The sequence below is a fragment of the Procambarus clarkii genome, chromosome 89 (assembly GCF_040958095.1).
Source record: "Procambarus clarkii isolate CNS0578487 chromosome 89, FALCON_Pclarkii_2.0, whole genome shotgun sequence".
NCBI lineage: Eukaryota > Metazoa > Arthropoda > Malacostraca > Decapoda > Cambaridae > Procambarus > Procambarus clarkii.
This window is the reverse complement of record NC_091238.1, coordinates 16,431,130-16,452,591: the sequence shown is the minus strand read 5'-3', so window position 1 is coordinate 16,452,591 and position 21,462 is coordinate 16,431,130. Positions and strand designations below refer to the sequence as shown.

Genomic DNA, 21,462 nt, shown 5'->3' with positions numbered 1-21,462 from the left:
ACTAATATATATATATATATATATATATATATATATATATATATATATATATATATATATATATATATATATATATATATAGAGAGAGAGAGAGAGAGAGAGTGTGTGAGAGAGAGTGAGAGTGTGTGAGAGAGTGTGAGAGAGTGAGAGAGAGAGAGAGAGAGAGAGAGAGAGAGAGAGAGAGAGAGAGAGAGAGAGAGAGAGAGAGAGAGAGAGAGAGAGAAATATTATTAAATAACTAAAGGAATATCTTATTAAGGAAATATTAAACCAGTCAGTAAAGCGTGCAAATAAAACTTAGCAGACACGAGAAATTAATCAGAACAAAAATCCTCTTTTCTCTAATATATTTATAAATACACGAATGTAATCATTCGTTTTTCCACAAAAAATTAGTAAAAACTCGACCAATAAACGACTAAAACATTTACTGAAAAATAAACAGTAAAACCAAATTTAAAGTTAAAAATATATGACAATGATCACAGAATTTAAATTATAGCAATATTTATAATTTATTAAACGAAATACCATTTCAATGTTGATTGATATGCTCTAAAATTGGCCCCCCCCCAAAAAAAAAATCGTTCAAAATGCAAAAACGTTATATAAATCAAATTTAAAAAAAAATAGCAGAAATCTACGCAATGATTTCTTCGCTACAAACTGTTTATGAAGTTGTTTAAACGAGGCAGTTAAGCACACACACACATCAAAGCGTTATATGACAAAGAGTGCTGGGAAGACGGGACACCACGAGCGTAGCTCTCATCCTGTAACTACACTTAGGTAATTACACTTAGGTAATTACACACACAAGGGGTTTAAGCTGTGTGCTAGCAGCACGAAGCTCCTCTAACAAGCACGCGGAGCTACACAAAAAAGCCTTCAGAAAGTCTATAAAAGATAGACTTACAAAAACTACAAAAGCAACAGCTACAGGAAAACAGCTATAAGGTAATTTCTTTTTCATTCGAAGGTGAGAAAGATGAATAGACACGAAAAAAAGTAGATTAAAAAGAGTCAGAAAAAGGTTTAGAAAAACATGACTTTTACAGGAGCAGAGGATCGTTGGCTGACAGGAAGCAGTTACAGGAGGGGGGGGGGATAGACAGTCAGATAACAACAGACCTACAGCAGCACACGAAGAACAAGCAAAGATGTTCTAGTGAAGAACAGCTTTACCATAAGGGACAAGCAAAGACGTTCTAGTGAAGAACAGCTTCAACAGAAGAACAAAGAAGTACTAGTAAAGAATAGCTTCAACAGAAGAACAAAGAAGTACTAGTGAAGAACAGCTTCAACAGAAGAACAAGCAAAGAACAGACAACAAGAAAAAGTCCTGAGTAAAGAACACGTCATGAGAAAAAAAATTATTTAACATTGTCAAACTTGGAAACAAACACACACACACACACACACACCTCACCATAACACTATGCCCCCCATGACAAGATTCGAACCCATGCCGCCAGGGGTTCTCCCCACCAAGAGTACTGGTACTCTGCCCACTGTACCAGCGATCAGAGTACTATTGTTGCTGATGGGAGACCCCTTTCGGCCTGGGTTCGAATCCCGTGATGAGTTGTAGTGTTATATTTATATATCAGTGCTAGAGGATCATTCAATATATATATATATATATATATATATATATATATATATATATATATATATATATATATATATATATATATATATATATGTCGTACCTAGTAGCCTGAACGCACTTCTCGGCCTACTATGCAAGGCCCGATTTGCCTAATAAGCCAAGTTTTCCTGAATTAATATATTTTCTCTAATTTTTTTCTTATGAAATGATAAAACTACCCATTTCATTATGTATGAGGTCAATTTTTTTTTACTGGAGTTAAAATTAACGTAGATATATGACCGAACCTAACCAACCCTACCTAACCTAACCTATCTTTATAGGTTAGGTTAGGTTAGGTAGGTTAGTCAAAAAACAATTAATTCATGAAAACTTGGCTTATTAGGCAAATCGGGCCTTGCATAGTAGGCAGAGAAGTGCGTTCTGCTTACTAGGTACGACATATATATATATATATATATATATATATATATATATATATATATATATATATATATATATATATATATATATATATATATATATATATATATTGTCGTGCCTAATAGCCATAATCGTACTACTTGACCTAGTATGCAAGGTATGTTGTTAATATAATATTAATTAAAATAAACCAATTTGATTTTTTTAATACCTAAAACTCTCTGCCTGTTAGGCAAATCAGGCCTTGCATACTAGGCCAAGTATTGTGTTTTGGCTATGCAACACCCAAGTTATGTCAAACGAGGGGATAGATTGATGAGCGGAGTGGGGGGGAGGGAGGGGGTAGACTGGAGGGTTATTAAGGAGCTATCAACCTCTGGAGGGTTATTAAGGTCTATCAACCTCTGGAGGGTTATTAAGGAGCTATCAACCTCTGGAGGGTTATTAAGGTCTATCAACCTCTGGAGGGTTATTAAGGTCTATCAACCTCTGGAGGGTTATTAAGGTCTATCAACCTCTGGAGGGTTATTAAGGCCTCTCGACCTCTAGAGGAAAATTAAGCCCACAATTAATGACAAATCACCAAGAATATGCACCAGGAGCATATTCTTGCTCACAAATATGAGCAAGAATACCTTATATACAGGAGCTGCCTCGTATGGGCCAATAGGCCTTCGGCAGTTACCTTTGTTCTTATGTTCTTAATACCCTAGTGCTGAACATTGTCCAGGAATAGAAGTGTATATATCTAGAACAAACGAGTTATACCTGGTGCATATATATGCCTCCTAGTGCATATATGAGGGGTACGTGGGGAAGGAAGAGGAGGTAAGGTCATAAATGCCTCTCCCTCCACACACGTAGATGTGGTGGAGGCTGACTCCATACACAGCTTCAAGTGTAGATATGATAGAGCCCAGAAGGCTCAGGAACCTGTACACCTGTTGATTGACGGTTGTGAGGCGGGACCAAAGAGCCAAAGCTCAACCCTCGCAAGCACAACATCAATAAGACTTAGCAGCCGTAAAATGAGCCGTGGAAGCCAAGGAGTACAACACACGGGGATAGCGATAAGGGGTCGTAGTTCTAAGATCCCGGGTTCGATTCCCGGCTGAGATAAACAAATGGGGCAATTTTTTTTTTTATTCACCTAAAGCTACCTGTTCACTCAGCAACCACTAGATACGTGGGAGTCACGTAACTGCTCCTGGTTACATCCTTTGTGTGTACTCGCCTAGTTATGCTTGCGGGGGCTGAGCTTCGGCTCTTTGGTCCCGCCTTTCAACCGTCAATCTACTGGTGCATAGGATCCTGAATCTATTGGGTTCTATCATATCTACATTTGAAACTGTGAATGGAGTCAGCCTCCACCACATCACTGCCTAGTGCATTCCATTTACTAACCACTCTGACACTGAAAAAGTTATTTTTAATGTGTCTGTGGCTCATTTGGGTACTCAGCTTCCACCTGTGTCCCGTTGTGCATGTACCACCCGTATTCAATAATCCATCCTTGTCCACCCTGTCAATTCCACGAAGAATTGTGTATATGGTGATCATGTCTCCCGAACACCTGTGTCTTCCATCGACGTGAGGTGCAATTCGCGTAGCCTTTCTTCGTAATTCATGCCTCTTAGATCTGGGACTAGTCAGGCTGCATTCCTTTGAACCTTCTGCTTCGTCTTACGCTTGACAAGGTATGGATTCGATGCTGGAGCTGCATACTCCAGGATTGGTCTTACATATGTGGTATAAAAGGTTCTAAATAGTTCCTTACACAACTTTCTAAAGGCAGTTTTGATGTTAGCCAGCCTCGCATACGCCGCTGATGTCCGTTTCATGAACGACTTAGTCTCCCATTCGTACCTTGTGTCTGGCCTCCTGTTCCCTGCACCTAGTTTCATTACCTTACAATTACTTGGGTTGAATTTTAGTAGACATTTGTTGAACCATTCCTTCAGTTTGTCCATGTCATCTTGTAGCCTCTTGATATCTTCCTGTGTCTTAATCCTCCTCATAATGTCTGCATCATCAGCAAGCAGCGAGAGGAACGAGTATCATCCCTCTGGGAGATCGTTCATATATATCAGAAACAGTATAGATCCAAGGACTGAACCCTTTTACCCCTGCCTGCTTCTCCAGCTTATGTACTGTCTCCTATAGGGTACAGTGTCAAAGGCTTCCTGGCACTCCAAAAATGTGCAGTCTTCGCACCCTTCTGTGTGTATTCACCTAGTTGTATTCACCTAGTTGTGCTTGCGGGGGTTGAGCTCTGCTCTTTCGGCCCGCCTCTCAACTGTCAATCAACTGTTTCTACTACTACTATTTTTTTCCCCACCACACACACACTCACACATACCCCAGAAAGCAGCACGTGACAGCTGACTAACTCCCAGGTACCTATTTACTGCTAGGTAATAGGGGCATAGGGTGAAATAAACTCTGCCCACCGTTTCTCGCCGGCGCCCGGGATCGAACCCGGGACCACAGGATCACGTGCCCAGCGTGCTGTCCGCTCGGCCACCGGTGTGTGTGTGTGTGTGTGTGTGTGTGTGTGTGTGTGTGTGTGTGTGTGTGTGTGTGTGTGTGTGTGTGTGTTAAAGGAAAATATATGTAGAATATATGATAGAGGAACACACATCGGGAGTCAGTACATTAGACACCCAACGGTTAGAAAGGCTGGGGCCCAAGAGCTTAGAACTAGACCCCTGCAGGCATAAGTATTAAATACAAATAGTAAATACACAAACTGGTAGTACAGCTGACTTCATTCACGATTTACAATCACGGATCCCTGATTCGATCCTCGGTTAGTCACGTTTCCTTTCACCTAATGCCTCTGTTCACCTAGCAGTAAATAGGTACTCAGTAAATAGTCAGTCAATAGCTCGACCTATGGCAGGGGGGGGTGTTCTCTCTCTCTCTCTCTCTCTCTCTCTCTCTCTCTCTCTCTCTCTCTCTCTCTCTCTCTCTCATCACCCGAAAGACCAGAAAGCACCTGGGTGCTAAAACGTCACATCAACATGTCAACAAACACGGAGATTGGCACTTATGTCCCCCCGCTGCAAGGATCAAACAGAGACACTGGGGCTTAGACCTATACACTCGCAAATACTTGAACCTAAGACTCAACTAGAGGCCCCAGCTGTAGGGTTATGTCTCGGAGACGAGGGACTTGATCTCCAAGGAATGATTAGGCAACGTCTAGCAAGATATGGTACATTGTTATTACTTAACAAGCTCCGGTGGTCTTGTGGTACTGCTTGTCCCACTTAATGGTACTGCTTGTCCCACTTAATGGTACTGCTTGTCCCACTGTGCTGGTACTGTTGGTCCCACTGTGCTGGTACTGTTGGTCCCACTGTCCTGGTACTGTTGGTCCCACTGTCTTGGTACTGTTGGTCCCACTGTGCTGGTACTGTTGGTCCCACTGTCCTGGTACTGTTGGTCCCACTGTGCTGGTACTGTTGGTCCCACTGTGCTGGTACTGTTGGTCCCACTGTCCTGGTACTGTTGGTCCCACTGTCCTGGTACTGTTGGTCCCACTGTCCTGGTACTGTTGGTCCCACTGTCCTGGTACTGTTGGTCCCACTGCCCTGGTACTGTTGGTCCCACTGTCCTGGTACTGTTGGTCCCACTGCCCTGGTACTGTTGGTCCCACTGTCTTGGTACTGCTTGTCCCACTGTCCTGGTACTGTTGGTCCCACTGCCCTGGGACTACAACACCTGTACTCGCCGTCCTAACACAACATATGCTTCACCTGCCCCCAATAAAACACCTGACTTACCAACGCAATGAAACGCACGCGTCACCGCCCCACAGGGCTCGCCATAGCCCGTGCTACATGGACACTACATCGTTCCGAGTTGCTAAATCTGAAACGACAACAACAACGCCCCACAGGTCTCAGCTGCCCCTCTCCCCCCTCTCCGTCCCCAGCACCTTGCTCGTCACCCCCATCACATCTAAAAATTGGCGCCCTGATTTACCTCCCTGATTCACCGCCCCCAACGCAGTCCATACCTCAAGGAACACAAGTTTCATCTCCCATCACCCAGCATCTGATTCACAGCCCATGATACACCACCTTACTCATTTCCCCCCTTACATAATATTACTCATCTTCCCCGCGACTCCTGTAACCCACTGAACGCCCTGAGAGTCCCTTTGTAACGGTTTTTAACGGTTTTAACGGTTCTAACAGCTTTTTATAAGTGGACTAAAGAGACAGAGAAGAAGAATTTTGCGACATGCACGTAGAACAGACAGACAAGCCCCCAATAAGCTCTAAGCCACTCTTTAACACACAAGCATCCTGAAAGGTAACTGGGTTAATCTGGATATCTTTATGAATATAATGGGTGGCAGAGTCTATCCATGAAACAGCTACGAGAATATGGAAATTGTGGAAGACATTTGTTCCTGAGAATACTCTTTTGACGCCGGGTTCTACAGTAATGGGATGCAGTTTTGAAATCTATTTTTTTTAGTATTAAGAAGCAAATGTTGAAATTTAAATGACTACCACTTTGAAAATTAAATTTCCGGCATTTGAAACTATATTCACAAAACATTACTACATGCAAATTCAATGCTACGAAAATTGCAAACTTGAATAATGTTTATTTAGTTTAACGATTGATGTGTTAATCTTGAGAGCCGTTTGATTTGAAAATTTAATTATACAAAAACCATATTAATCTTGATCCACTGTCAACTGCATGAGTGATAGGATCAAACCTTCACTACAGGAAGCATATATGTGTCTTGAATCAAAGGCTACATCACCATTTCCAACCATATTAAAAAAAATCACAGGGAGAATAACATTATTTTGTATCATAAGAAATCTATTTCTGAAGCCTGTCAGTAAAGCTGATATCCTGCCTGAAGGTAACTAGCTATCTTTATCATCTGCCGTCATATCTAGGAGGTATGATCTTTACTAAATGGTTGACACGTACTACACATCACCTGCTGTAGGCACAAGAGCAGCAGGTAAAGGGGGGGGGGATGATGAGTAGGCCTACGCTAACACCAACAGTCTGGTACGCCAGCTGGCTGACAGAAAAAGTAAAACCCTCGAGGAACTAGAAAACACACTCATACTTACCAATGAAGAGGAAGAATATTAGCAGACCAAGTTCTCTCATGGATGCCTTGAGCGTTCTTCCTAGAATCTGAAGCCCCTTGGAGTGCCGAGACAATTTGAATATTCTGAATACTCGGACCAGTCGGATAACTCTGAGGATGGCTAAGGACATGGCCTGATTGGACCCCTTCTCGTGCGGGGAGAGTGTTTCTGCGGGGATCACCATCACTTCCCCTTCCTCCTCTGCTACCACAGTGGCCAAAGTAATAAAGTAAGGAATGATAGCTACTATATCGATAATATTCATGACGTCTTTCAAAAACGCTCCTTTGAGTGGCGACGCAAAAAATCTCACTAATAGTTCCGTTGAAAACCAAACGATACAAATGGTTTCTATAAGGAAGAATGGATCCGTGACTTCGGGCACCTCGTCCTCCTCAACCACAGTGCCGTTGGTCGTGGTATTGAACACTTTGTAGTGCTTAAATTCCGGTAAGGTCTCAAGGCAAAAGATCACAATGGAGAGGAGGATAACGAAGACGGAGATGATAGCCACCACGCGCGCATTCTGCGAGCTCTCTGGGTACTCGAACAACAGCCACACCTTCCGCTGGAACTCGTTCTCGGGCAGTGGACGCTCCTCCTCCTTGATGAAGCCCTCGTCCTCCCTGTAACCAAGGCAACACTCCGTAAAACACTTATATATAATATACACAAAGTACATACACAAACACACACCTTTATAAACATAATACCTACGTGGAGAGGAGGAGACCCGCTGCATGGGTAACAGCTTCTCTTCCATATTAACCTACCCAGGCTTTGCGCCCTGTCAGGGTGCAACTCCATAGTCTTCCGAGACTGAATGATGCCTACTACTACTGCCTACTACCTACATTACACACAGAAATCACAATAGCGTGATGTATCAAATTAAGGCAGCGTCTGGGATGCTCCCGGACGTAGGTTCGAATCCTCGTCACAGCCCTTGTGGATTTGTTCATTTAATACCTACATAATATTGACAAAATACTTATACAATACAATTCTGACAATACCTATACCATACTGACAAGATCAATATTTATAGAAGTGAATGTCTGTCTATTCGAGGATATGGAAGCCAGACTAGCTTCACCAAACTTTGCAGGATGACTGGTCACTGGCCGGGGGTGGTAATAGGCGGTTCTGGGTCGAGCCCCATGCGTCCACTACCCCCCCCCCCATCCCTTACCCTACACACACCTACCCCTTTGCATGAAGTGCCAAATTACACTATTTTTGGACGAAAATTATTGATTAAAAATGGTTACAAGAGGTTGGGAAAGAGGTGAAGGGAAGGTGGTGAAGGGTATGGAAGGTGCTGAAAGGTAAGGAAGGTGCTGAAGGGTAAGGAAGGTGCTGTAGGGTATCGTCCAATTACAAAGCACATTGCAATGTACCACACGAGGCTCCTAAGCAAGGTCATCCTATTGGGGATTTATAGCCCCTCTTTTTCTCCCTATCATCTCTAAAAGACCCAATTAGGACGGGTCTTTTCCTCCCCCCCAATTAGTGTTATGACTGTCACCAGCTTTTCCCTCTATTGTCAGTCAACCCCTGTTCTCTACAGTATCCCTAAAACTGTTATCAGTGAAATATATCGATCACATCAACGTGAAGATATCTACGCCTGCCAGTTCTGACAGCATACAACATACAATACCTCAAACCTACATCCATAAATCATGTTATACTAATTTGAAGATGTATACGGTAAGGAAGAAAGGAATTATCAGGGGGGGAAAGCGCCAAGCCATTACGACAATATGGCACTTGAAAAGGTCCTGTGAATTAGATCCTAACGTAACCTAACCTTAATTTAATGTCCTGTGAATGAGTCGTGTCTTCAGGCGACAAGTGTACAAGATTAAGGAGGGAGGAGAGAGAGCCTGTGATTGGCTCGTCTCACCCATGGTAGCGTAACAAACCCTCAACTGTTGGTGATCTGTATGTCTCTCTCTCCAAGAGTACTCACTTCTGAAATATATGTTTTCAGAGAAATAGTTCTCAAGGTGATGTAACATTCGCTGTTCTTTAGCAAGAACAGATGTTCCTTAGCATGAACAGATGTTCTTTAGCAATATGAGATGTTCTTTAGCAAGAAGAGATGTTCTTTAGCAAGAAGAGATGTTCTTTAGCAAGAACAGATGTTCTTTAGCAAGAACAGATGTTCTTTAGCAAGAACAGATGTTCTTTAGCAAGAACAAATGTTCTTTAGCAAGAACAAATGTTCTTCAGCAAGAACAGATGTTCTTTAGCAAGAACAGATGTTCTTTTAGCTCCAAGATCTTGCTCTCCAGCCCTGGTTGTCTCCCTTATAAAAAGATTTATACAAATACTTATCAGGTAAAGTTTTGGTCCGGTAATTTTAGGTCAGGTCACGTTTAGTAAAATGAGGTTGTGTGTGGTCAGATGAGATGAGGTCATTTAAGGTCAGGTCAGAAAAGGTTAAGAGAATGCTGAGAGAGTGGAGGTAAATAGGGGGGAGGGGTAATCTGTCTACTATGGGTGTGTATTGTAGTGTTGGGGTGAGTGTAGCAGCCTGAGGGGTGTGTTGGGGTGAGTGTAGCAGCCTGAGGGTGTGTTGGGGTGAGTGTAGCAGCCTGAGGGGTGTGTTGGGGTGAGTGTAGCAGCCTGAGGGGTGTGTTGGGGTGAGTGTAGGAGCCTGAGGGGTGTGTTGGGGTGAGTGTAGCAGCCTGAGGGGTGTGTTGGGGTGAGTGTAGGAGCATGAGGGGTGTGTTGGGGTGAGTGTAGCAGCCTGAGGGTGTGTTGGGGTGAGTGTAGCAGCCTGAGGGGTGTGTTGGGGTGAGTGTAGGAGCCTGAGGGTGTGTTGGGGTGAGTGTAGCAGCCTGAAGGGTGTGTTGGGGTGAGTGTAGCAGCCTGAGGGGTATGTTGGGGTGAGTGTAGCAGCCTGAGGGGTGTGTTGGGGGTGAGTGTAGCAGCCTGAGGGGTGTGTTGGGGTGAGTGTAGCAGCCTGAGGGGTGTGTTGGGGGTGAGTGTAGGAGCCTGAGGGGTGTGTTGGGGTGAGTGTAGCAGCCTGAGGGTGTGTTGGGGTGAGTGTAGGAGCCTGAGGGGTGTGTTGGGGTGAGTGTAGCAGCCTGAGGGGTGTGTTGGGGTGAGTGTAGGAGCCTGAGGGGTGTGTTGGGGTGAGTGTAGGAGCCTGAGGGGTATGTTGGGGTGAGTGTAGCAGCCTGAGGGTGTGTTGGGGCGAGTGTAGGAGCCTGAGGGGTGTGTTGGGGTGAGTGTAGCAGCCCAAGGGTGTGTTGGGGTGAGTGTAGGAGCCCAAGGGTGTGTTGGGGTGAGTGTAGGAGCCTGAGGGGAGTGTTGGGGTGAGTGTAGCAGCCTGAGGGTGTGTTGGGGTGAGTGTAGCAGTCTGAGGGTGTGTTGGGGTGAATGTAGCAGCCTGAGGGGTGTGTTGGGGTGAGTGTAGCAGCCTGAGGGGTGTGTTGGGGTGAGTGTAGCAGCCTGAGGGGTGTGTTGGGGGTGAGTGTAGCAGCCTGAGGGGTGTGTTGGGGGTGAGTGTAGCAGCCTGAGGGGTGTCAACACTAGCGAGTGATAAGAAGGAAAAGAGGAACATTATTTTGAGTGGATAGAAAGGAGATGTAAGGGGGAAATAGAGAGAGGAGGAGGGGAATGAGGTGAAGGAGAAATGTGAGTGTAGCAGCCTGAGGGGTGTGTTGGGGTGAGTGTAGCAGCCTGAGGGGTGTGTTGGGGTGAGTGTAGCAGCCTGAGGGGTGTGTTGGGGTGAGTGTAGCAGCCTGAGGGGTGTGTTGGGGTGAGTGTAGGAGCCTGAGGGGTGTGTTGGGGTGAGTGTAGCAGCCTGAGGGGTGTGTTGGGGGTGAGTGTAGCAGCCTGAGGGGTGTGTTGGGGTGAGTGTAGCAGCCTGAGGGGTGTGTTCGGGTGAGTGTAGCAGCCTGAGGGGTGTGTTGGGGGTGAGTGTAGCAGCCTGAGGGGTGTGTTGGGGTGAGTGTAGCAGCCTGAGGGGTGTGTTGGGGTGAGTGTAGCAGCCTGAGGGGTGTGTTGGGGGTGAGTGTAGCAGCCTGAGGGGTGTGTTGGGGTGAGTGTAGCAGCCTGAGGGGTGTGTTGGGGTGAGTGTAGCAGCCTGAGGGTGTGTTGGGGTGAGTGTAGCAGCCTGAGGGGTGTCAACACTAGCGAGTGATAAGAAGGAAAAGAGGAACATTATTTTGAGTGGATAGAAAGAAGGAGATGTAAGGAGGAAATAGAGAGAGGAGGAGGGGAATGAGGTGAAGGAGAAATGTGAGGAGGGAGTGTAGAGATAATGAGGGAGTGGTGTGAGGGAAGAGTAGGAGCAACATGGACAGGTACAAGAGATTAAGGGAGGGCGTGTACCGTGGTTAGAAATAGAGTACGGGGGGGGGGAGGCGGGAGAGTAATGGTGGGGAGATAGAGGGGGTGCAGGGGGGGGGTTGCAGGGGAGCTACAGGGGGCCCACAGGGGGCCAGAGTGCCGTATTGATTTCCACAAGAACTTTATCACCCAGATGAGGCATCCTTCTTCAACGGGCCTCTACCAGCCCTCTACATCTCATACTCGCCCAGTTGCCTCGTTGTATCCCATCAATTGTGCTTCTGGGGGCGAGCTCCGGCTCTTTGGCCCCGCCTCTTATCACTCAACTGGTTTACAGGTTCCCGATCCTATTGGGACATGTCATATCGACATTTGAATCTGTGGATGGAGTCTGCCGTCCAATTCCGGGGCTCGATGGGTTAGGTTAGGGTAGCTTTACCTTTGTTCCTTCATTTGGACGTTCAGAGTGACCTTTACCCTCGTCTGTCATTTTTCCCGATAATTTTGTATGTAGTAAACATGTCTTCACTAATTGGTTTCGTCTTGCAGGGACGTGAGGTTGAATGGCCTTAGTCTTCTCTGTCGCGTGTGGGTCTCCTTTGTCTCTGGTCGTTCTCCAATGTTGTTCTGTGCTAAGGACTTCTAGCCAGCGTAGGTTGTTTCAAGCACTTAATGAAGTGTTCACTTACGAAACCTCTACATCTTTCCTCGCTCATGGCGGCTTATAGTCTGTATTTATTATAGAGTTTGGAAACTTTGCAAAGCTTGCAAACTTTGCGACTCATGGTTGAGATCAGTACAGTTTGCTCATATATATATATATATATATATATATATATATATATATATATATATATATATATATATATATATATATATATATATATATATATATAACATTTCATCTGTAGTTGATGATATTGGTGTGATGAGGGCTGGTGGTGTCAGATTCAGTGCGTTAGGAGCTCAGTCTTTCATTCTGTTAGATTTTTGGAGAATTTCCTCACAATTTCAAAACACTGCACTTACTAGAGTTGAACTCTAGTAACCTTGTGTAAGTAGGTAGTGGTGTGTATCTTCTGTCTCCCCACCACACTCCCCCCTCCCCCACCCTCTATCTCCCCACCACACACCCCTCCCCCACCCTCTGTCTCTCCACCACACCCCCCTCCCCCACCCTCTGTCTCCCCATCACACTACCCCTCCCTCACCACACCCCCCCTCCCCTACCCTCTGTCCCCCCCCCCCGCACCACCATATAATTTACTACCCCATTAACCCCCCTTCACCCCTTTTCACCTGTCCACCCTCGTTCCCACCTTCCGTTCCTTCGCTTACCCATTCACAGACATTTTTATAACCAATAATCTTGTACAGTATTGTGTATTTTCTCGTACCTGTCCTGTACTGGTCTTTGTCTCGTGACGGATAGTCACATGGACGGTTGGTGGATAGGTTGGACGGTTGGTGGATAGGTTGGACGGTTGGTGGATAGGTTGGACGGTTGGTGGATAGGTTGGACGGTTGGTGGATAGGTTGGACGGTTGGTGGATAGATTGGACGGTTGGTGGATTGGTTGGACGGTTGGTGGATAGGTTGGACGGTTGGTGGATAGGTTGGGGGGTAATACAGTCCTTGACTAATGCTCTTGAGGGGTAATGCTCTTCCACATGGAGAGCAACAATCTCCTTTATACACTATGCACAAAAAATACAGCCTGCCCCTCCTCCCCTATGATTTATTATCTGATCAATATAGTCTCATATTTCACTATTTTATCTCCTCTCTTTTATTCTTGTTTTTGCTTATTATTGTACTCTATTCCCTGTCCCGCCCCCTTCATCCTTCTCTTCCTCTCAGTGAGAGGTCTCCTCCATGTTACCTTACTCTTACCCACGACTTCAACCCTCCCCATTTGGGGAGGTTTTCATCTCAGGTTGTCTGAGATGACAGACTTACCCTCCCGTCTCCCCAGTGACTGTCCCTCCTCTCCCGTCTCCCCTGTCTCCAGTCTCCCGTCTCCCCCTCACCTGAATTTGTTAATGGCAACTTCTCCAAGCTCGTAGAACTTGATCTCCTCGGCGAAGACGTCGAGCGGGACGTTAACGGGCCGCCGAAGACGGCCTCCGCTCTGGTAGTAGTACAGGATGGCATCGAAGCTCGGTCTGTTGCGATCGAAGAAGTACTCATTGCGGAGCGGGTCGAAGTAGCGGATCCGTCGCGCGGGGTCCCCGAGCAGCGTGTCCGGGAACTGGTTGAGGGTCCGAAGCTGAGTCTCGAACCGAAGACCACTTATCTGTTGAGAGAAGGAGGCCGATGGTTAGTCTGTCTGTGTTGGGGTAAGGGACGGTTGCTGGGTTGGATTGACTGACTTGAGGTGGGTGGTGGGAGGGGGTGAGTTTGGGTTGGGTGAGTTGTATAATTATCTTTTATTTGTATGAAAGAGGTAGGGAAGAGGTGGGGTTGGGTTGACAATATCTTTCCGGAATTAATCATAAAATTAATTACATTCTAATATTGTTATTATTAATATTACAGTAAAATATCATCAATAATATTATATTTTGAATAAGACTATTGTTTAAGAGTTAAACTTTCTTATGATTATACATATGTATGCGAGCGCGCATACATATGTATGGTTGTTATACGACATACGTTGTCAACGGTGTTGATATACATCAACACAGTTGACAATGTGTGGAAGTCAAATAACAAAGCTGGCGGCGAATTTTACGAGTAAAGGTAAACAGTGAACACTAAGTTTACACAAACAGTTTTTCCAAGTGTTTACAGATTGGATGTTGAAAGTGACGTCACGATAGTGACATCACAAGAGCGAAATTGACATCACGAGTGTGTGTGTGTGTGTGTGTGTGTGTGTGTGTGTGTGTGTGTGTGTGTGTGTGTGTGTGTGTGAAAATACAGTTGTTAGTAACAGTTGATTGACAGTTGAGAGGCGGGTCGATAGAGCAGAGCTCAACCCCCGTAAGCACAACTAGGTGAAAATACACACACACACACACATACACACACACACACACACACACATACACACACACACACACACATACACACACACACACACACACACACACATACACACACACACACACACACACTATTGAACAATCTGATTAATAGCTTTAAGATTTTAAGTGGGCACTTGATCCTGAGTACCATCAAAGAATCCCAATTTATCTCTAAGTGGTTCCCGAGAGGACTTAAGCTGATCTTGTAGTGCCCTTAGTCGAGTTACTCTTGAGAACTGCTTTCCAAAACATCGCCAAGAGGTACACTTTTCAAGAATATCTCGTCCTTACAGTAAAGTTTCCAGGAATATCGTCCGATGTAGAATTTCAGGAATATTGTCCGCTGTAAAATTCCAGGAATATCGTCCGATGTAGACTTCCAGGAATATCGCCCGATGTAGAATTCCTGGAATATCGTCCGATGTAGACTTCCAGGAATATCGTCCGATGTAGACTTCCAGGAATATCGTCCGATGTAGAATTCCTGGAATATCGTCCGATGTAGAATTCCAGGAATATCGTCCGATGTAGAATTCCAGGAATATCGTCCGATGTCGAATTCCAGAAATATCGTCCGATGAAGAATTCAAGAATATCGTCCGATGTAGACTTCCAGGAATATCGTCCGATGTAGAATTCCTGGAATATCGTCCGCTGTAGAATTCCAGGAATATCGTCCGTAAGAATAATCTCGCCCGGGGCCGGGAAAAGAACGCAATAAGAAACATTTCAGACTGCTCCCTGTACGTACGGGCTCACCATAGCCCGTGCTACTTGGAACTTGTTCCGAGTAGCTTAAGCTATAACAACAACAACACAATCCCTGTACATACAACCAGGAAACTGTCTCTCAAGACACATTTACACAATGTCCTCGTCGTCGTCTCCGAGTAAAAACTCCCAAGTATTGTTGTCAGATATCCTTCAGTGACGTCAAGTTAAGGGCAAGCCTTAAAATCCAAGTCCAAGGTTAAGTCTTGAAAATACCGTGCAAAAATAAATTTTTTAAAATCCTTTCGAGGGAATATCCTCCCCATATAGACTCTTGACACCCTCTTAAGACTTTCAAACCCAACTCTACATTTAGCATGTAGATTCCAGCAGTGTGACTCAGGAACAGATTCCAGCAGTGTGACTCAGGAACAGATTCCAGCAGTGTGACTCAGGAACAGATTCCAGCAGTGTGACTCAGGAACAGATTCCAGCAGTGTGACTCAGGAACAGATTCCAGCAGTGTGACTCAGGAACAGATTCCAGCAGTGTGACTCAGGAACAGATTCCAGCAGTGTGACTCAGGAACAGATTCCAGCAGTGTGACTCAGGAACAGATTCCAGCAGTGTGACTCAGGAACAGATTCCAGCAGTGTGACTCAGGAACAGATTCCAGCAGTGTGACTCAGGAACAGATTCCAGCAGTGTGACTCAGGAACAGATTACTGGAAATACCTTCCAGACTTGCCTTCTGGGTTCTTATCCTCTCAATGTAAGCTCCCGTGGGGCAGTGGTAAGACACTCTCCCCGCGCTTCGCGAGCGATTTAGCCTGGTTCGTAACCCTGGCCACGGAAGGTTGGCTAGGCCAGAATTAACTCATACCTCTGTTCACCCAGCAGTGAATGGGTACCTGGTTGTTAAACGACTTGGCCGGGTCGTATTCCGGGGAAAATTAAAATTAAGGACCTGTCCGAAATGCTATGCCTACTAATGGCTTTAGGAGAATGTAAGAACTATCGTTTATATGAATTAAATAAAATTCACAACAGCAAGATTCGAATCTACAATTTAGATCTATTGTCTTATGCCTGATCTTATCTGTCCAGCAGTGAATAAGAGCAGTATCTTCACTGTTTGGCAGTGAATAAGAGCAGTATCTTCACTGTTTAGCAGTGAATAACAGCAGCATCTTCACTGTTTGGCAGTGAATAATAGCAGTATCTTCACTGTTTGGCAGTGAATAATAGCAGTATCTTCACTGTTTAGCAGTGAATAATAGCAGTATCTTCACTATTTAGCAGTGAATAACAGCAGCATCTTCACTGTTTGGCAGTGAATAATAGCAGTATCTTCACTGTTTGGCAGTGAATAATAGCAGTATCTTCACTGTTTAGCAGTGAATAATAGCAGTATCTTCACTGTTTGGCAGTGAATAATAGCAGTATCTTCACTATTTAGCAGTGAATAACAGCAGCATCTTCACTGTTTAGCAGTGAATAAGAGCAGTATCTTCACTGTTTGGCGGTGAATAATAGCAGTATCTTCACTATTTAGCAGTGAATAACAGCAGCATCGTCACTATTTAGCAGTGAATAACAGCAGTATCTTCACTGTGTGGCAGTGAATAAGAGCAAAATCCTCATTGAAATAAGACCTAATTCAATTCCTGCAATTCAGCGAAATGGTGTTTAGTTTGTCAATAAAGATTTTGTAGAAACTGCTGATTTTTTTCTCCCGAATATTAAGATTGAAGAACGTCTATATTACTCGCCTCTGTTCACCCAGCAGTAATTGGGCGATTGGTTGTAAAACCGATTGGCAGGTTCGTGTTCCAGGGGGGAAAACAGGCTTACCAAGAGTGATGGAAGGGGAGGAACCTCTCAGCCTTCTAATCAAGAGTTACAATGCGTCTGTTCCAGTACTCACACGTGTAAACAAAAGTGTAAGCGATTTACAACAAGAGAAACACGTGTTCCAGCGCCGGGTTCCAGACCAGATGCATGGAATACAACACGAGTCTAAGCTCTCTAGGTGTTAATGAGGAAATACGATGCTGGAATGTTGCCTAATGAGCATGTTCTCAGAACACCGTCCTGGAAGATGTTTCCAGAACACCGCCCTGGAAGAAGTTTCCAGAACACCGTCCTGGAAGATGTTTCCAGAACACCGCCCTGGAAGACGTTTCCAGAACGCCGCCCTGGAGGAAGTTTCCAGAACACCGTCCTGGAAGACGTTTCCAGAACACCGCCCTGGAAGACGTTTCCAGAACACTGCCCTGGAAGACGTTTCCAGAACACCGTCCTGGAAGACGTTTCCAGAACACCGCCCTGGAAGACGTTTCCAGAACACCGTCCTGGAAGATGTTTCCAGAACACCGTCCTGGAAGACGTTTCCAGAACACCGCCCTGGAAGACGTTTCCAGAACACCGTCCTGGAAGATGTTTCCAGAACACCGTCCTGGAAGACGTTTCCAGAACACCGCCCTGGAAGACGTTTCCAGAACACCGTCCTGGAAGATGTTTCCAGAACACCGTCCTGGAAGACGTTTCCAGAACAGTATCGTGGAAGACGTTTCCAGAACACTGCCCTGGAAGACGTTTCCAGAACACCGTCCTGGAAGACGTTTCCAGAACAGTATCGTGGAAGACGTTTCCAGAACAGCGTCCTTGATCAAGCTTGTAATCTGTAGCTTGGGTTAGGGTGAGGGAGGGTGGGAGTGGAAGGGGTGGGGGTAAGGGTGGGGGTGGGGGGGGGATAAATAAGGACTGGGAAACAACATTGGAAGCCCCCCATCAGGAGGCCTGGTCGACGACAGGGCCGCGGGGACGCGAAGCCCCGGAAGCACCTCAAGGTAAGGTAACCTCAAGGTAACCCCTTATCTCTCCCGAACCATCATAAGTGCTAATTAATCCCCCCGGCGTGCCCCAAGGGCCGGACTGGCGACGCACCGTAACCGCTCACAGTGACGTTTGGGCACACCAAGACGGAAAAATACCCCCTAGGACAAAACCCCTAGGACAAAACCCCTTGGACAAAACCCCTAGGACAAAACCCCTAGGACAAAACCCCTAGGACAAAACCCCTTGGACAAAACCCCTTGGACAAAACCCCTTGGACAAAACCCCTTGGACAAAACCCCTTGGACAAAACCCCTTGGACAAAACCCCTTGGACAAAACCCCTAGGACAAAACCCCTTGGACAAAACCCCTTGGACAAAACCCCTAGGACAAAACCCCTAGGACAAAACCCCTAGGACAAAACCCCTAGGACAAAACCCCTAGGACAAAACCCCTTGGACAAAACCCCTAGGACAAAACCCCTTGGACAAAACCCCTTGGACAAAACCCCTTGGACAAAACCCCTTGGACAAAACCCCTAGGACAAAACCCCTTGGACAAAACCCCTTGGACAAAACCCCTAGGACAAAACCCCTAGGACAAAACCCCTAGGACAAAACCCCTTGGACAAAACCCCTTGGACAAAACCCCTAGGACAAAACCCATTGGACAAAACCCCTTGGACAAAACCCCTTGGACAAAACCCCTTGGACAAAACCCCTAGGACAAAACCCCTTGGACAAAACCCCTTGGACAAAACCCCTAGGACAAAACCCCTTGGACAAAACCCCTTGGACAAAACCCCTTGGACAAAACCCCTTGGACAAAACCCCTTGGATAAAACCCCTTGGACAAAACCCCTTGGACAAAACCCCTAGGACAAAACCCCTTGGACAAAACCCCTTGGACAAAACCCCTAGGACAAAACCCCTTGGACAAAACCCCTTGGACAAAACCCCTTGGACAAAACCCCTTGGACAAAACCCCTTGGACAAAACCCCTTGGACAAAACCCCTTGGATAAAACCCCTTGGACAAAACCCCCTCAGTTACAGTACAAAGTAGGACAAACCTCAATTAAAACATGACAAAAAGCCTCCATTTTTTTGTTTTTGAACTTAAATGTCTTTTGAGCCCATGTAATTATTTCGGACTTTAATGCCATTTATACCATTACTATTAGGAGAAAATGTAATTTAGGAAATTGAATATGAAAGTAATTCGGAAAATATAATAATCTTAGAACAAAATTACGCCATTTAATTTACTTGATTTACCTGAGGGGGGCCACTAACCCTAGTGGCTTCGACGAGGACAGGAAGCCGGAGGCTTGTAGCACAGTTTTGGCATTTATGGCTTCGGCGGGTAGGCGGTTCCATGGGTTTATAACCCTATGGGTGGAAAATCATCTCCTGTTTTCAGTCCTACACTGTGGCTTCTTGAGCTTGAAACCGTTGCTCCTTATTTGTGTTACATCTGAACTTTGTGAAGAAATTGTCCGGATCAACATCCTCCAAATTGTTTAGTATTTTAAAAGTTTCAATGAGATCACCTCTGACATGCCTGGTTTGTAGTGTTGTTAGCCCCGTGGCCCTCAACCGTTCCTGATACGAGAGACGACTTTAACTCTCGAATGACTTTTGTTGCCCGGTGTTGCACGTTCTCCAGAGCGGCTATGTCCTTCAGAAAATGAGACTTTGGACCACTGTATCCGTGACTGGATACAGTGGTCCAAACGTGGACGTACCAGAGATTTATACAGTTGAATCACTACCTTCTTTTTCCTTAAAGGTGCGTTTGGTAATTCTGACGGTTAGCATGTCTGACGGCTGCTCCCACCTGTTGTGCATCTCTCAGTGAGTGCTGGATTTTGACTCCCAGGTTATTTTCTTCAACAATCAGCTTTAATGTAATGCTATTAATTTGGTAGGTAGTTAATACTGAAGTTAGGTTACTTAAGTTAGGGTACTTAAGTTAGGGTACTTAAGTTAGGTTACCGAAGTTAGGTTACCGAAGTTAGGTTACTGGAGTTAGGTTACTGAAGTTAGGTTACCGAAGTTAGGTTACCGAAGTTAGGTTACTTAAGTTAGGTTACCGAAGTTAGGTTACTGAAGTTAGGTTACTGGAGTTAGGTTACTGAAGTTAGGTTACCGAAGTTAGGTTACCGAAGTTAGGTTACTGAAGTTAGGTTACTGAAGTTAGGTTACTGAAGTTAGGTTACTGAAGTTAGGTTACCGAAGTTAGGTTACTGGAGTTAGGTTACTGAAGTTAGGTTACCGAAGTTAGGTTACCGAAGTTAGGTTACTGAAGTTAGGTTACTGAAGTTAGGTTACTGAAGTTAGGTTACTGAAGTTAGGTTACTGAAGTTAGGTTACTGAAGTTAGGTTACTGAAGTTAGGTTACCGAAGTTAGGTTACTGAAGTTAGGTTACTGAAGTTAGGTTACTGAAGTTAGGTTACCGAAGTTAGGTTACTGAAGTTAGGTTACCGAAGTTAGGTTACCGAAGTTAGGTTACTGCAGTTAGGTTACTGAAGTTAGGTTACCGAAGTTAGGTTACCGAAGTTAGGTTACTGAAGTTAGGTTACTGAAGTTAGGTTACCAAAGTTAGGTTACTGAAGTTAGGTTACTGGAGTTAGGTTAGGAGAGGCATGGTCTTGTTAGGGATTAGAAGATAGGGGAAGGGATATCTCAGTTTTTTTTCCCCCAATCTCCCCCCCCCCCTGCCCACCACACACAAACACACTGGGCCCAAGAGCTAAAGCTCGATCCTGTGGGCACAATAAGTGAGTCCCCTCTTGAACTGCATCCCCCCCCCCACCCTCCTAACTACTGATCCTCCACAGGAAACTGCAGGATTAAGCCTATATTTTAAGCCTATTATATATTAAGCCATATACAGTCCCCCGTGGCGTAGTGATAAGACGCTCGCCTGGCGTTTCGCCAGCGCTTTGTCCTGGGTTCGAATCCCAGCCAGGGGAGGATTTACCGGCCGCTAATCCTTAACTGTAGCTTCTGTTTAATCCCCCTCCCCAAAAAAGTGGCCTATACGAAGCAGAGGTTACTTATATCCACCCGAACTCATTGATATACATGTCTAACCTATACTTATAACACTCCAACCATCCCACACCTGTTATATGACCCGCGGTAATTAGTTCCATAAATTAACAACCTGTTTCCAAACCTGCAGGGGGGGGGGAGTGTTTTAGAAATCATTAATCAGCCTTGATAACTTCATTGTTTTAGTTGTTATCTTCAACCGGTTTGTGGTAATTATTAACTCAAGATAACGTCCTGAGTTGGGATTATAAAACAGGATTTGAAGACAATAGATGACATGATCACGACATATAAAATTGTTTGAGGAACTGACAGGGGAAGACAAAGGCATGGGGGGAGGGGG

The 21,462-nt window shown here is 45.2% G+C and overlaps 1 protein-coding gene across 6 annotated transcripts in view; it reads right to left on the bottom strand.

Annotated features, from left to right (window-relative positions):
• Sh (Potassium voltage-gated channel protein Shaker) overlaps positions 1 to 21,462 on the bottom strand; it is a 661,237-nt gene that overhangs the window by 105,192 nt on the left and 534,583 nt on the right. For all 6 annotated transcript variants that reach the window (XR_011225829.1, XM_069318076.1, XM_069318077.1 and 3 more), the window contains 2 exons: positions 13,509 to 13,774; positions 7,150 to 7,796 (listed from right to left, as the gene is read on the bottom strand). Coding sequence is in view for 5 of the 6 variants with exons in the window: in XM_069318076.1 (XP_069174177.1) it covers positions 7,150 to 7,796; positions 13,509 to 13,774 (913 nt within the window). In the remaining variant the exon portion in view is untranslated. The remainder of the gene's footprint in view (positions 1 to 7,149; positions 7,797 to 13,508; positions 13,775 to 21,462) is intronic.